The sequence below is a fragment of the Leptonychotes weddellii genome, chromosome 7, assembly GCF_054177405.1.
Source record: "Leptonychotes weddellii isolate Sample4059 chromosome 7, ASM5417740v2, whole genome shotgun sequence".
Classification (NCBI taxonomy): domain Eukaryota; kingdom Metazoa; phylum Chordata; class Mammalia; order Carnivora; family Phocidae; genus Leptonychotes; species Leptonychotes weddellii.
The window spans coordinates 41,385,066-41,399,329 of record NC_138375.1 but is presented as its reverse complement, the minus strand read 5'-3'; the positions used below and the strand labels follow the sequence as shown (position 1 = coordinate 41,399,329).

Sequence of the window (14,264 nt, the reverse complement as noted above, 5' to 3'; positions counted from 1 at the left end):
GGGAAAGTGCTTTGGGGATGGTGATGTGCTCAGATATCGGGGATGAGAACATGGGTATGTAATGGTTAAGTGAATTGGTTGTTCCCCAACTTCATCAGTAGGCCTGGGGCATAGGACTGGCTATACGGACAAATATCAGACATCTTCACATTTTGGTTGCAGGCTAAAAATGTCAGAGAATTATGATGAGATTATAGGAGGTTTTTCTACTAGCTGGTTGGATAAGCTTAAGCAAGTCATGTCGCTCTCTAAAATGACAGACTCTGACCATGTGACCTCCGAGTTACCTTCTTGCTCCAATATATTGAAAGTGGATGATTTTAGACTTGGAGACTGGATCAGTGATTGTTAAGACTTTGGTCCCCTTTCTGCTTGTCATATAGAACCCCGAGCCCATGATCAGGAAACTGAGCATATCACTCTGTGGGTTCACCCTGGGTCAGAGGTTTGCTCCATGAAGTTGCAGTGAGAACCTGGTAGGTCAGCACAGGATCCCTATCCCTTGCCTGAAGCAAAATAGAAGCTTGCTGTCTAGTCCCCTCCTGCTACTTATTAGCTGTGTGACCTCAGGCAATTACTTTTACTTCTCTGAGCTTCATATATGAAACGGGGACAACGAATTTCTAACTCCTCTCTAACGAGAGGATTAAATGAGATAATTCACGCAAGGTGTGCTAGCACAGGGCTTGATTCATAGTAAGTGCTAGGTAAGCGGTAGCAATTGTTTATCATTTTTTTATTTCATCAAAACATGGTAACTCCATGTGTTATTTGTTCAACTTTTAGGATGAACATATCTAAAGTCCAGGGAACTCCAGGTTTTTCTGCTTTGGGGCATTGGTTCAAGTTGTCCCCTTTGCCTGGAATGTAATGAGCCAACCAGGTCTGCCCGTTTCATGGTGCCTAGAAATGTTGTCAATGTTTGTGGCTACAGATCCCTACTCTTCCACCAAAGTGGCTCCCAAATGCGTATACCCCAAAGCCCTAACAGGAAATAGAGCCTTGTGTCTTAGATGCCTCATCTCTTTTAATCTTATAATGACCCTTGAGGTAGATATTATTCTCCAGACTCTATAGATGAGGAAATAATGTCAATGAGGCTAAGGGCCAGAGAACAAGGATGGAGCCAGGTTCCAGTCCTAGGTCTGGCTGACCCTAGGCTCCTAAGCTCTCTGCTCCTCTGCCTTCACTTGTTGTCTCCGGTCACATGCTGTCTCCACCACCTCCACTCTCACTTCACATTTTCTCTCTCCTGGCACTGTTAAATAGACCACCTGTTCCAGTAATTGTTTCCCATATACCATCTTCTTATTCATCAAGTCTCTAAGGAGGGGACATAGAGGGCAAAGATCTGGACTTTGTCCCTAAGCTGATCCTAATCAATTACTAATTAGATTGCAAGTATGTGTGGGAGCAGGGAAGGAACTGCATGTCATATCCTTTGCAGCCCTCAGAGAACTTGGCACAGTCTGGAATATGTAAGGAATCTGGTTCAATGCAAGAGCTTTGAAGTTATCACAAATATAGAAATGTAGATTTCTCTGGGATTTGTAGAAAGCTGAGAAATGCTCTGGGTTTGGTTTCCCTGACTTGTACTGAGTTAAGCAGTTGCCCTGGTTGCCTATAATCACATGCTCCTTAGTGAGGATATTTTAATGACAGTAGTGGTTCCCTTTTGTGAAGGTGCCTTAGGACAAGGGATGTTCCTACCCTGAAGAACTCCTTAGTGGACCCTGCTTCCAGGGTCCCGTAAGCGATTTCCGTCTGCTTCGCTAGGTCCTCAGCACTCTCGATGGGAGACACCATCCTCTCCACGGTCAGGAAGGCAGCCAGGTTGGCTGTGTATGAGGAGATGATGATCAAGGTGAAGAACCACCAGACACCACCAACGATGCGGCCAGACAGGGACCTGCAGGCCAAAGGGAAGAGGTGTCAGAAGCATAGACATCAACTGCAGAAGGCTATGGGGTAGGGCCAAGGGCCAGCCTAAGCCCTGTCGGCAGAGCTGTCAAACCCTATTACACCCTTCTCCTCTGTCAGCTAGATGCAAGAATTCATGTCAGAGAGATTCTTGTTGGCATTTTGTTCCTTAACACAGATAAAGACCTATGTGCTTGCTATTCTTCAGGGGTGATAAAACCCCACAGGCATATATTCACACCACTTTCACACATACATATACATCAATACACATACCAACAAAGACAGATATGTCAACACTTGTCCACAAAATCATACACATGTACAAACATCCTTTTAAATGCAGTTACATACACACCAAATGTTTGTGCACACATATATGAGTACAAATGCATTTACACACGTGATGCACATATTTGATCATGTTCAGAAATGTTTCCAGACTGCCTTCTCATTATTGTTCTTTTGATCATCAAAGGTCACCAAATGAAGGAAAGGAAGGGAGAATGGTTTGGAGACAGAATGAGAACACTTGTACTCTAGCCACTTCAGGGGAATGTCACTGTTGAGGGTAGGCACAGTGCTCCCCTCTACCACAGAGAAAGAGTTTGGCTGAAATGAAAGACAAAGAATATTTTGTACTGGATCAAAATGGCAACTATGATAATGATAAATGAGGTGAGAAATCGATCCTTGATCTTCTTCTTAGAGTCCTATTCTCCTCTTATGCCCAACAATGAAGAGAAATAGGATTAGTCAAGAGTTCTACTGTGATCTTGCACATTTGGCTAAGAGATTTCCAATTCTAGAACATTTTCCCAAAGATATTTCAAAATGATGTCGATGTCTTATGAGGTAATTTGATGTGGTCGACAGACACGGCGTCGATGCCGATTATACCAAATCATATAGTGATAAAGTTATTTGCATTCTGTTTCTCTTTCCATCCAGCTCAATTTGTTAAGGAAGTGTCATCCTGGAGCTACTGTAACTTTATATCCTTTCTAACATGTGCCTTGACAGCCTCAAGCTCAGCCTTCAGTAGGTGACAGTGCTTAACTAAAACCTTATGCTTAACAACCAAACAAATCACCAATCCAACCCGTAAGTTTTACAGATAAAGAAACTTGAGTCTCAAATCACACTGACCCAGGAGCAGAACCCAGGCCTGCTAGCTTGCTTGCTTATTCCACACTGCTCTCAACCTTCTGGTTGACCTTCTCTGTGTTATTCCCGTGTTCCTGTGTGTTCAGTTTGTTTCCATTTCTTGGAGGCTCCTTTTCATTCTACGCAGACAGTGCTCACTTCAAAACATTCAACAAATATTTGTTATTGCTTGTTATGTGGAAAATAATGTTCTTAGATGCTTCACATTAAAAGGGAAATAAAAGGAAATTTGTTTAAAGGAATGAGACCAGGAGAGTGGAGCAAAGCTATGTTATGTGAAGAATAGCTGCAGGAGGAGGGGACCAGAAGAAAAGACGCAGAGAGAGGTGTTCACTGAAGGACTGACATGAGGCTGGTACCACGAAATCTGATTTAGGAGTATTTGGCAGAAGTTTCAGGAAAACAAACACTAAATACAAAGAAGTGGGTATTTGATGGGTAGGGTGGTGCAACAATGAGTTGGCTATCCTGAGGGTGAGAGTGAGTTTCGCCATTTCTGAAGATGTTCAAGTGGTAGACCATTTACAGAGATGCTGTATCTTGTGCCCACTCTTAGTCCCCCCCAGGTACAAAGTGCTAGGGACGTAAGTCTACTTAGAGGAAAGGTCAAAAATCACAAGGGGTCAGCCTTCTCCATACTCCTCCCATCTCTCCCATCTCTGAGTTTCTGTGATTTGAAATCATAAGTAGGTAGACCAGGCTGCATGGCTTCCATTGGGCAGTCAAGCAAAATGAGACCCATAAAGGCAAAACTATTCTCCCCATGCCCCAAGACTAGTATACATCTGTACTCAAAATCACACCAGTCTTCTGATAACTAATCCAGTGCTCTTTTGCCTTAGGAGGTGGTAAATAGCAGTGTTCCAGGGCTGTGTTGAAGATGCTGCCCTTTTCCCAAGTCTGAGTGACCACAGTAGCATCTAAACTAGACTTCCCTCCATGCAGCAGCCCCTTGTCCTCCCATTCCTTTGCCTAATCAGCCTAAGTGATCTTTATAAAAATATTAATTGTATCATGTTGCTTCTTTGTGTAAAATCCATGAAAGCCCTTCTCTTACACTTGGAATAAAATTCAAACTCATTGGTGACCCTCAAGGCCCTGTGTGGTCTGGTCCCTGACTTGCTCTCCAGTGTCTCCACAACATGCTCTCTGTACTCTGGTTACATTGGGCTTTGTTTGGTTCTTCCTACTCAAAAGACTCACACCCTTATCACATGCCACTCTTCCCCCTGATTATTGCATCAACGCTATTCATCCTTCAGACCTCACCTTACCCAGTACATTTTCAGCATTCAGACTTAAGAATCTCAGAGCCCCATACAGCTCACATTGCAGTTGAAATCTGATCCCTGTGTGATTGTTGATAGTCTGTTGTTCCCCTGGATCATAAGCTCCACAAGAGTAAAGAACCTTATAGCACCTAGCACAGGATGGGCCTCAATAACAATGAATACATGAATGTCACCTCTTTCATAACCTGTCAGTTCTATTCACATTGGATTCTAGAGATTGGGCATATTTTTCAGGGCCAAGAGAATCCAAACTTGCTTATAGCCCAGGATGCCTGGAGTCATAGCCTCAAACCAAGTGTTCAGGATGGCTACCTCCTTTTCCAACATGACTGAACTGAGAGACCTAGCTAAGGTATCCCAAGTTGGGGATCATCTAGTGAAACTCAAAGCCCTCCCAAGAAAGTTCCAAGCCAATGGCTCCTTCTTCCCTGTTCTCCTTTAATTAATATTTATCTGCTAGGTGTTGAGAGCAGCTTATCCTGCACACTATTCCCCACATCCCCACCTACTTAATAAAGATAGCAAAGAAGGAGTCTATTGTTTAATAGCCAGCAAGTGTCATCCATGGAATAACTAGAGGGTCACGGGGAGGCTCTTCAAAATGTGACCTGATTCCAATGCTTCATTTGCATTTGATCCACATGATAGGAACTTGAGTGTAAGGCTACGCCCTTCTTCATTTCAGACCTGGTACAGGCAAAGCTGGGCCTCTATCCACGAACTCTGTATTTTCCCAGTTCCATACCAAAAGTAGGGAACTGGAATTAATAAAGGCCATGACTGGGAATGAGTGTCTTTGCTCTTTCACTAACCAGCCCCAGCCATAACCTTGGCAAGTTGCCTGCCCAGCTGGGCCTCAGTCTTCTCTGTGTAATGGGTGAGATTAACCATATGTCATGGTGAGAAACCAAAACTTTCAGTACTAGACTTAGTCGTTTCTTTTCCTTTAACTGATAAAAGCTATTGGAATTAAAATGGTAGAGGCAAAATCACTTTAAAAAGTGCTGTTGAAACATGAGGCATATATTTTTGTGAGGATTATTCTGGCTGGGAGCTACAGGATAAATTCCTTAGTAGGGAAGGAATAGCTGTGATCTGGCCCTTGGAGGTATGCCCAGTCACCTGAATTTTATTAGTCTTGTAACTTGGCACAACTCTTCCCCAAAGTACCTAAGCAATTGAGGAATCTCTATATTCCCCTAGAATTGGTCACAAATTCTATGGCTTGTTGGACTCTTTATCTTACTTGATCTTATATTTACAGTCCTGTAAAATGGATGGGAGAGGGATGACTATCCCCATCTCACAGATGAAAGATCTACAGATGTGAGACATAAGGTGATTTATCCAGGGTCACGGAGTGAGGCATTGGCAAATCTGGGAGTAGGACCCAGGACTTCATATTTCTCATCCAGCACTCTACCCACTGTAGAACATTACTTCCCTTGCCAGATTCTGATTGATTTCTAGATGGGCATGGACTTCCTCCACCCATATCTCCCTGGTGTTGGATCACAACCAACACTCATTTCTTGTAAAGCTCAGTGGAACATGTGGGAGCTACAGAAAGCAGTCTGACCACCAGCATCTCCATAGAATTGGAAACCTCCTTTGTATTTGTTTTCTCTCACTGCACAACAAATCACCACAAACTTAGTGGCTTCTAACAGCACTCATTCATTGTCTTATAGTTCTGTAGATCAGAAGTCTGGATCAGGGTGTCTAGAGTCTCTGCTGAGGCTCTCAACCAGGTTGAAAGCAGGTGTTGGCTGGGGCTCTGGTTCTCATATGGAGCTCGGGTTGTTCAAGCTTACTGGTTGTTTGCAGTATTTACCTCCCTGTGATCATTGTTTCCTTGCTGGCTGTCAGCCAGGGGCTGCTTTCAGCTTCTAGAGGTTGCCTGCATTCTGCATCACGTATCTCCTTCATCTTCAAGCCAGTAATAGTGTGGCAATTCCTCTTTCTTTGAAGCTCTCTGACTTCCACTAGCTGGAGAAAACTCTGTTTCCTTTTTTTTTTATATATTTTTATTTTTTTGTTAATTTTTTTTATTATTATGTTCAATTAGCCAACACATAGTACATCATTAGTTTCAGATGTCGTGTTCAACAATTCATCAGTTGCATATAACACCCAGTGCTCATTGCATGATGTGCCCTCCTTTGTTTCTAAAGGGCTCATCTGTTTGGGTCAGGCCCACCTGGAAAAATCTCTGTACCTTATAATCAACTGATTTGGGACTTCAAATTACATCTGTAAAATCTCTTCACAGCAGCACCTAGGTTAGTGTTTGAGTGACCAATGGATAGGAATTTTTAGAAATGTGTACCATACTATTATTCATTCATTTTATAAGCATTGTTGTATGGCAGGCACTGTTGGGCATTACAGAGATAAAAGTGAATACACCAGTCTCTGCCTTCTATGGGGAAGATGGGAGGGCAATGTAGCCTAGTGATTAAAACACAAGCTTTGGGGTCCGATACCCTGATTCTCTGCAAGTGTTTCATATGGTGTTTGGAGCGTAGTAGGCCCTCAGTACAGCCATCATCACCATCTTATGTTAATGTCATAAATGGTAATTATAGTACTATCTCAATTATGTGACAAGTAAGAAAGTAGCACTAAAAGGACACAGAAAGGCTTGATAATTACTTTGCTGGCAGGGGTCAGGGAGAGTTACCAGAGAAGGAGAAAATTGTGCTAGGTTTTGGAGTATAAGTAGGAGACTGCCAAGCAGAATAGGTGTGGGGGTAGGAAAGGCTCAGTAGATAGAGGTAAATGGAGGAGGTAGTGGGGTATTATCTCTTCTATAAACTTCCCAATTATTGCCAGCAAGGCACTAAGCAACCCCGTCTGTTTTCCCATCACACTACAATCACTCTCCTATTACTGTTCTAACCACACTGCTGTAATGATTTTTTTAAGATGTTGCGATGATTATTATGGTATTATTGATGAACAGAGATGATGCTGGATTGAACTCGATAGAACAGAGCACACAGAAATTGGGAGGGGAAGGCTGGCTGAAGAGATGAAGAGATCAAAGTAACAGGATTTGGTGATCCATGGGAGCAGGGGCTATGGGAGAGGACAATGCTCAAATGACAGTTCATGCCTACTGGGTGAATGGATTCTGACATGCTCTTGATGTTGGCCATAAGCTGTCTCTTCTTTCAAATGATATATTTTTTTCCTTTTGTTAATAAGACACTAAATACATTATTAAAGATGATGCTAATAGAGGATAACTAGGCTCTGATTGGATCATTTTCTGGTTCTGACAGATATTTCCTGTCCTGATCATGGATTAGGATTTGTTGCAGGCCTTTAATTGTTTCTTTCTAATCTCTCAGCTTGGATTTGTTGCTCTAGACGAGGGATAGGCAAACTTTTTGTGTACAAGTCCAGGTTGTAAATATTTTAGGCTTTGAGGGCCTTATGTACTACCATCTCTGTTGCTGTGGTGTGAAAGCACAGACAACATGTAAACACACACACATGGCCGTATTCTAATAAAATTCTTTAATTATAAAAACTCATGGCAGGCTGGATTTGGCCTTGGGCCACATTTTGCTGCCTCCTTCCCTCAATCCTACTGTGAATGTCAGAGACTTTTGATTTAAGTTAATGTGCTACAGTAGTCAAGAAATATCTTGACATCTATGTAGTTATTTGCACCTCCACATAAACACCTAGGTAAAATATTAGAATGATTCATTTGACAATTACTTTTGTGCTATCCTCAGGGAGAAAGTAGAGGGCACTGGTCAAGAGAATGGACGCAGGGGTCAGACAAAGCAGGATGGAGTCCTGCCTTGTTACTTACTGGTTGTGTGACTTTGGGCAAGTCACTAAATCTCTTTGTGCTTGTTGCTTTACAAAATTAAGTAATAGTACTCAAGGCATTTTCAAGAATTAAAAAGGAAAATACAAATGGGACATGTAGCACAGTGCCTGGCACAGGGTAAGCATTTCAGGATGGAGGTAATGCAGATGTTGTGAGGAACAATGGCCTGCCTGGAGGTGAGGGAGCAGACACCATGACCAGGGACATTCAGGAAAGCAGATCCTTGGGATGTGGGGAATGGAAAGTTATTAAAAAGCAATCAACTTTTGATCCCATCAACCTACTCTCTAGGACCTCTCTGACAAGGAGTTGGATATGGACATTCTTCTTTATTGCAAAAGCATTTCCTGTCATCCCCAAGAGGAAGGGGACTGTAGGGACACCTCCTGTGTGCCTTCATTCAGCTGAGCTCAAGAGGTCACTGAGCTCAACCTATTTCCCTTTGTCATCTGCTTCAAATGGCTATTTTTAAAAAGTAATGAAAACATGGGTGTGAAGGCAGAAATTCAGATGGCCTGCCTCTAAATTACTGGGAGAAACAAAAGTCCATCTTGGCTAATTACTGAGCTGAGCTATGTTCAGAGAGAGGCTCACTTGGGATGACGCATCAAGGTTCCCAGACCAGGGTAAATAGCTCTGGCCACATGCAACAATTTTACTGATGAGGCCACTTCATCTAAGACACTGCATCTGGGTGGCCAATCATCCATTTGTCACCAGCTGCAAATCACTCAGCACTTCCCTGGCACAGCAGCAGTGACTCATTTTAATCGCCCCAGCTGCTGGTCACTGTGTTCCAGCACTGTGGCAGGGGGACGGCCCTGGACTCCTGTGGTGAGTCCCAGGGGTGGGAAGCTGGGGGTTAGACAACAAGCTCTAAGGAGAGCCCCAGTCGTCTGTGAGCTAGTATACTGTTTGCAGCACTTGCAGAGCTAGGTTTCAAAGAAGAGTGTGGTCTTCTGCTCCTATTGTTTTCCATTTAGGTAGGCTGTAGGAGTGTGGTGTGGGCACAGTTTGCAAAAGGATGGATGTAGATGAGTTCAGTCATTCCTAAAAATGCACTAATCATTTGGTACCCTCTCTAAGCATCAGCTTCCACACATGAAAATGGAGATAATGATTTCCATCTCATGGATGGTAAGAATTCCAGGAGTAAGTCATGTCTTACACTTAGTACAGACACAGCAGGGCTCAAGACGTCACCTGTAATAATGGTGATGTTGATGATTTCTTCTAGAAACACTCCTCTTAGCTTCTAGGGCCCTCCACTCCTCAGTCTCCTTCTACCTTGAGGGTTGCCCTTCCTTCCTTCCTTCCTTCCTTCCTTCCTTCCTTCCTTCTTCCTTCCTTCCTCTTTCTTTTTTTTTTTTTCTGAGAGAGAGAGAAAGAGAACATGTGTGCACACATGCATGTGCACACAAGGTGGGGGAGGGGCAGAGAGAGAAGGAGAAAGAATCTTAAGCAGGCTCCATGTTCAGCACAGAGCCCAATGTGGGGCTCAATCTCATGACCCTGAAAATATGATCTGAGCCAAAATGAAGAGTTGGACTCTTAACTGGCTGAACCACTCAGGAGCCCCAAGGTTGTTCCTACATAGTCTTTTTTGCTGGTTCTTCCTTTCTGCCCAATCTCAAGTTCTTTCTTTGCCCAAAGCTCAGGCCTCAGCCCTCTTCCCAACCCTGCCTACCATCTTGCCCCAGCTGACCTCCTCCAGTCCAAGTCCTTTATTTGTAGATACCGACAACTCCCAAATTTAAATTTCCAGACCCTCTCCTGGCCTCTAACATGTTTATCTAACTGTCTCTTTGACACGTTAAGCCTGAAATATCTAAAACAAAATTTTAATGAACTCCTACCAAGAGGCCCCAAATAAATACAACATTACTAACTCTTCTCTCTCTTCTTCATCTCAGGAAATGGCATCACTGTCCATCCCACTCTTCAAATACCAGGGAGACATTTCTGCCTTGTCTCTTTCTCTCACCCCCACATCTAGTCCATCCCATCCAGTCATCCCCTTAGCCACAGATCCCATTCTAGACGCTAAATATCACTGTCACATTTCTTTGCTTCTTTTCTCATCTTTGTACAATCCATGTCCACACAGTAGCCAGAGAATCTTTTAAAACTATAAATAGGATCATGCTGTTCCCCACCCCACTTAAAATTTGGCACACTTAGACAGTAAAATCCAAATGCCTTCCTTGGGTCAACCTGATCTGGCTCACCTCTAACCTCATCTTGTACCATTTTTCCTATTATCGCCATGCCCCAGCCTCACTGGCCTTCTTGCTGTTCCTACCATACACCAAATTCCTTCCCACCTCAGGATCTTTGCAATTGCTGTTCCCTCTGCCTGGAACTAACTTCCCTGAAATTGTCCCAAACGTGCCTCCATCCACCCATTAGGTTTATGTTCATACCTCACCTCCTCACATCTACTCCTCTAGGGATTTTCTCTGCCACCCATCTCTCTCTCACCTTACCTCATTTCTTCATAGTGCTTATCACAGTCCAAGATGATTTTTATATATATTTATCAATTGATTTGTTATTCATTTATTATCTGTCTCCACTAAAATATAGGTTTAGTGATGCCAGGGGTCTTATCTGTGTCATTCACTGCTACACCCCCGGTGCCCAGCATAGTGCCTGGCATAAAGCAGGTACTCAGTGAACATACACTGAATAAATGAATAATTACCCAGTGTTTATTGAGGACTAGATATTTACCAAGCCTGATGAAAAATAACTAAGAAGTTTCTTCTCAAGGGAATCAGTAGAATGAATATGACTGACACAGAAGGAGCTGTGAAACCCAGGCTGGGGTGAACAGCACAGGGAACCACTGATCAAGTTCTAAGGGAAAGCAGAGGTGGGAAGAGCCATATACAACTGGGAAAAATCTGGAAAGGCAGCATGGAAGAGGGGCCATTGGCAGGGCTGTGCAGGGCAGGCAGGCTTTGAACATTCTCAAATAGAGAGGCATTTCTTGGGGGCAGGAACAGCCTGTGCTGTGGTGTGGAGATGGGACAAGAAAGTGAACAAGTAAGAATTTCACTTTGCCCCAAATGTAGTAACCACCCAACAGCCATTGTTCTCTGGGTATGGCTTTTGAACTGGATACTGCAGAAGACACTTGGCATCCATTTTATAAATCCTCATCGCCCTCTTCAGCCCAGGTAGGCATATTTCCTTTTGACAGTTGAGGAAAGTGAGATTCAGAGAGATGAAATAATTTACTTAAGGTCACAAAACAGGTGATGGAGCTTGAATGTGAACCCAGATCCATCGAATTCCAGTGGTGTGATTTAATTGTGCTGAAAGTGGGTCCAGCTTGGACCAGGGCCATCACTCTCGTTTTTCAAGGTTTACCTTCTCTGGTCCCAAGCACCACTTGCCCACAGTTCCTAGACACAAAAGAATATTTGGCACCATACTGGTGTTAAAAATGGGACTTCCTCCACATATATTTTTGGGCTTAAGTTCTTAGAAGAAGCCACTCTCTTTTTATAGCTAGCTGCCTGCTGGCTAGCCCATAATACCAAAACATATGGTTTCCCTATATCCAAAGTCCTCCCTAGTGCTCCTACTATATGCTGAACCACCAGCTGGTTTCAGAAGTGAGATGGGTTCCAAAGTCCTGGGTACCTGCCTCAGGGTACCAGGTATGGGCCTGGGTTGACATCTGTGGCCCAACATATCCAGAATTTGAAGTCCTTAGGGTTGGAATGTTGTGGGCTTTTTAAAAACAGATCCTGACCCACCAGCAAATGGGAGATAAAATAACAATTTTTACTTCTGCTCTAATTAATGTTTGGTTAGCTCCACCACAAGGTGTGTATGGAAAGGAGCTATTTTACTTAGAATAATCAGTTGAAAATCTTCCATTGCCAGGTATTTTTCACCTTACCCAGTTCCCTGCATGCTCAGTCCCCACCTCCCACATATCCCCAACCAACCTGGCAGGGCAGCCCCAGAAGGCAGGGAGAAGCTGCTCTTCCTCTTCTTATCCCAAGCCCCCCCATAATTTCACCAAAGGAACAACACAACTCTTTCTGGGACAGTGAAGAGAATTATTAAGTAAGAGTTCAGAAATGGTATAGATCTCCTACTCCTGTCCCTGCCATTTATTGACTATATGGTTTGGACAAGTTATTTTATAGCTCTGAGCCTCAGTTTCATCTCTTTATGAAATGGGGACAAGAACAGGAACAACCTAAAAGCTTTGTGAGGATGAGCTGTAATGGGCCTAGTGGGGTACCTGGATCAGAGTAGACACCTGGTAGAAACAGCTAATACTATTTAGAAATGAGGGATGACATGGAAAGAACTTTCAGTATGCTGTTAAGTGGAAAAAAACAGGTTACAAAACAGACTATATGGCCCCATTTAAAAAAAATTTAGTGTTCTTTTTTAAAAATTGAAGTATAGTTGACACACACAGTTACATTAGTTTCAAGTGTATGACATAGTGATTCAACTTCTCTGTATGTGATGCTGTCTCACCACAAGTGTAGCTACCATCTGTCACCCTACAACGTTATTACAATATCACTGACTACATTCCCTATGCTGTACCTCTCAGCCCTGTGACTTATTCATTCTGTAACTACTGGAAGCCTGTATCTCCCACTGCCTTTCACCCATTTCCCCTATGCCCTTACACCCTCTCCTCTAGCAGCCATCAGTTTATTCTATTTATGGGTCTGTTTTTGCTGTTTGTTTGTTCATTTGTTTTGTTTTTTAGATTCCACATATAAGTGAAATCATATGGTATTTGTCTTTCTCTGACTTAACTTAGCATAATACCCTCTAGGTTTATCCATGTCACAAATGGCAATCTCATTCTTTTTTATGATTAAGTAATATTTCATTGTGTGTGTGTGTGTGTGTGTATACACCACATCTTTTTTTTTTTTTAAGAGAGAGAGTAAAGCAATGGGGGGAGGGGCAGAGGGAGACGGAGACAGAGAATCTTAAGAAAGCTCCATGCCCAGCTCCGAGCTTGATGTGGGGCTTGATTTCACGACCCTGAGATCATGACCTGAGCAGAAATCAAGAGTCAGACACTCAACCTACTAAGCCACCCAGGTGCCCCTATACCACATCTTCTTTATCCATTTATTTATCAGTGGGCACTTAGGTTGCTTCCATATCTTGTGAGAAACATAGGGGTGCACACATCCTTTTGAATTAGTGTTTTCATTTTCTTTGGATAAATACCCAGTAGTAGAATTATTGGATCATGTGGTAACTCTATTTTTAATTTTTTAAAAAACCACCATACTGTTTTCCACAGTGGCTGAACCAATTTGCATTCCCACCAATAGTACGTGAACATTCCTTTTTCTCTACATTCTCACCAACACTTATTATTTCATGTTTTTTGATTCCAACCATTCTGACACATAGAAGGTGATATCTTGCTGTGGTTCTGATTTGTGTTTCCCTGATGATTAGTGACATTGAGCATCTTTTCATGTGTCTGTTGGTATACAGCCCCATTTGAAAACAACTTTGACAGAGATTAAGTATCTGGAAGTATGTAAACTAAGATATTCCAAGAGTTATCCAGGTGGCTGGATTGCAGGCTCTCTTTCTTTTCCACTTTCTTCTATTCTCTGATTTTCTAAATGAATACCTGCAATGTTTATAATAAAGAAAACCAGGGACACTGGTTAAAATTATGGGCTGTTAGATCATCCTACCTGGGTTTAAATCCCAACCTCTTTTCTCACTGGCTGTGTGACCTTGGAGAAGTGACTTAGCCTCTCTGAGTTTTGGCACACTCAACTGCAAAATGGAGATATTAGCATGTCAGCCACTTAGTATTGTTGTTGTTCTTTCATCACAAACCCTCAACTCTATGGTCAAATAATCTTCGACAAAGCAGGAAAAAACATGCATTGGAAAAAAGACAGTCTCTTCAATAAATGGTGCTGGGAAAATTGGACAGCTATATACAGAAGAATGAAACTCGACCATTCTCTAACACCATACACAAAGATAAACTCAAAATGGATGAAAGACCT

General features: G+C 42.7%; 1 protein-coding gene across 2 annotated transcripts in view; it reads right to left on the bottom strand.

The window, feature by feature from the left end:
* GRIA1 (glutamate ionotropic receptor AMPA type subunit 1) overlaps positions 1–14,264 on the bottom strand; it is a 297,774-nt gene that overhangs the window by 40,259 nt on the left and 243,251 nt on the right. For both annotated transcript variants that reach the window (XM_081826209.1, XM_081826208.1), the window contains exon 12: positions 1,711–1,909. In XM_081826209.1, coding sequence (XP_081682335.1) covers positions 1,711–1,909 — 199 coding nt within the window. The remainder of the gene's footprint in view (positions 1–1,710; positions 1,910–14,264) is intronic.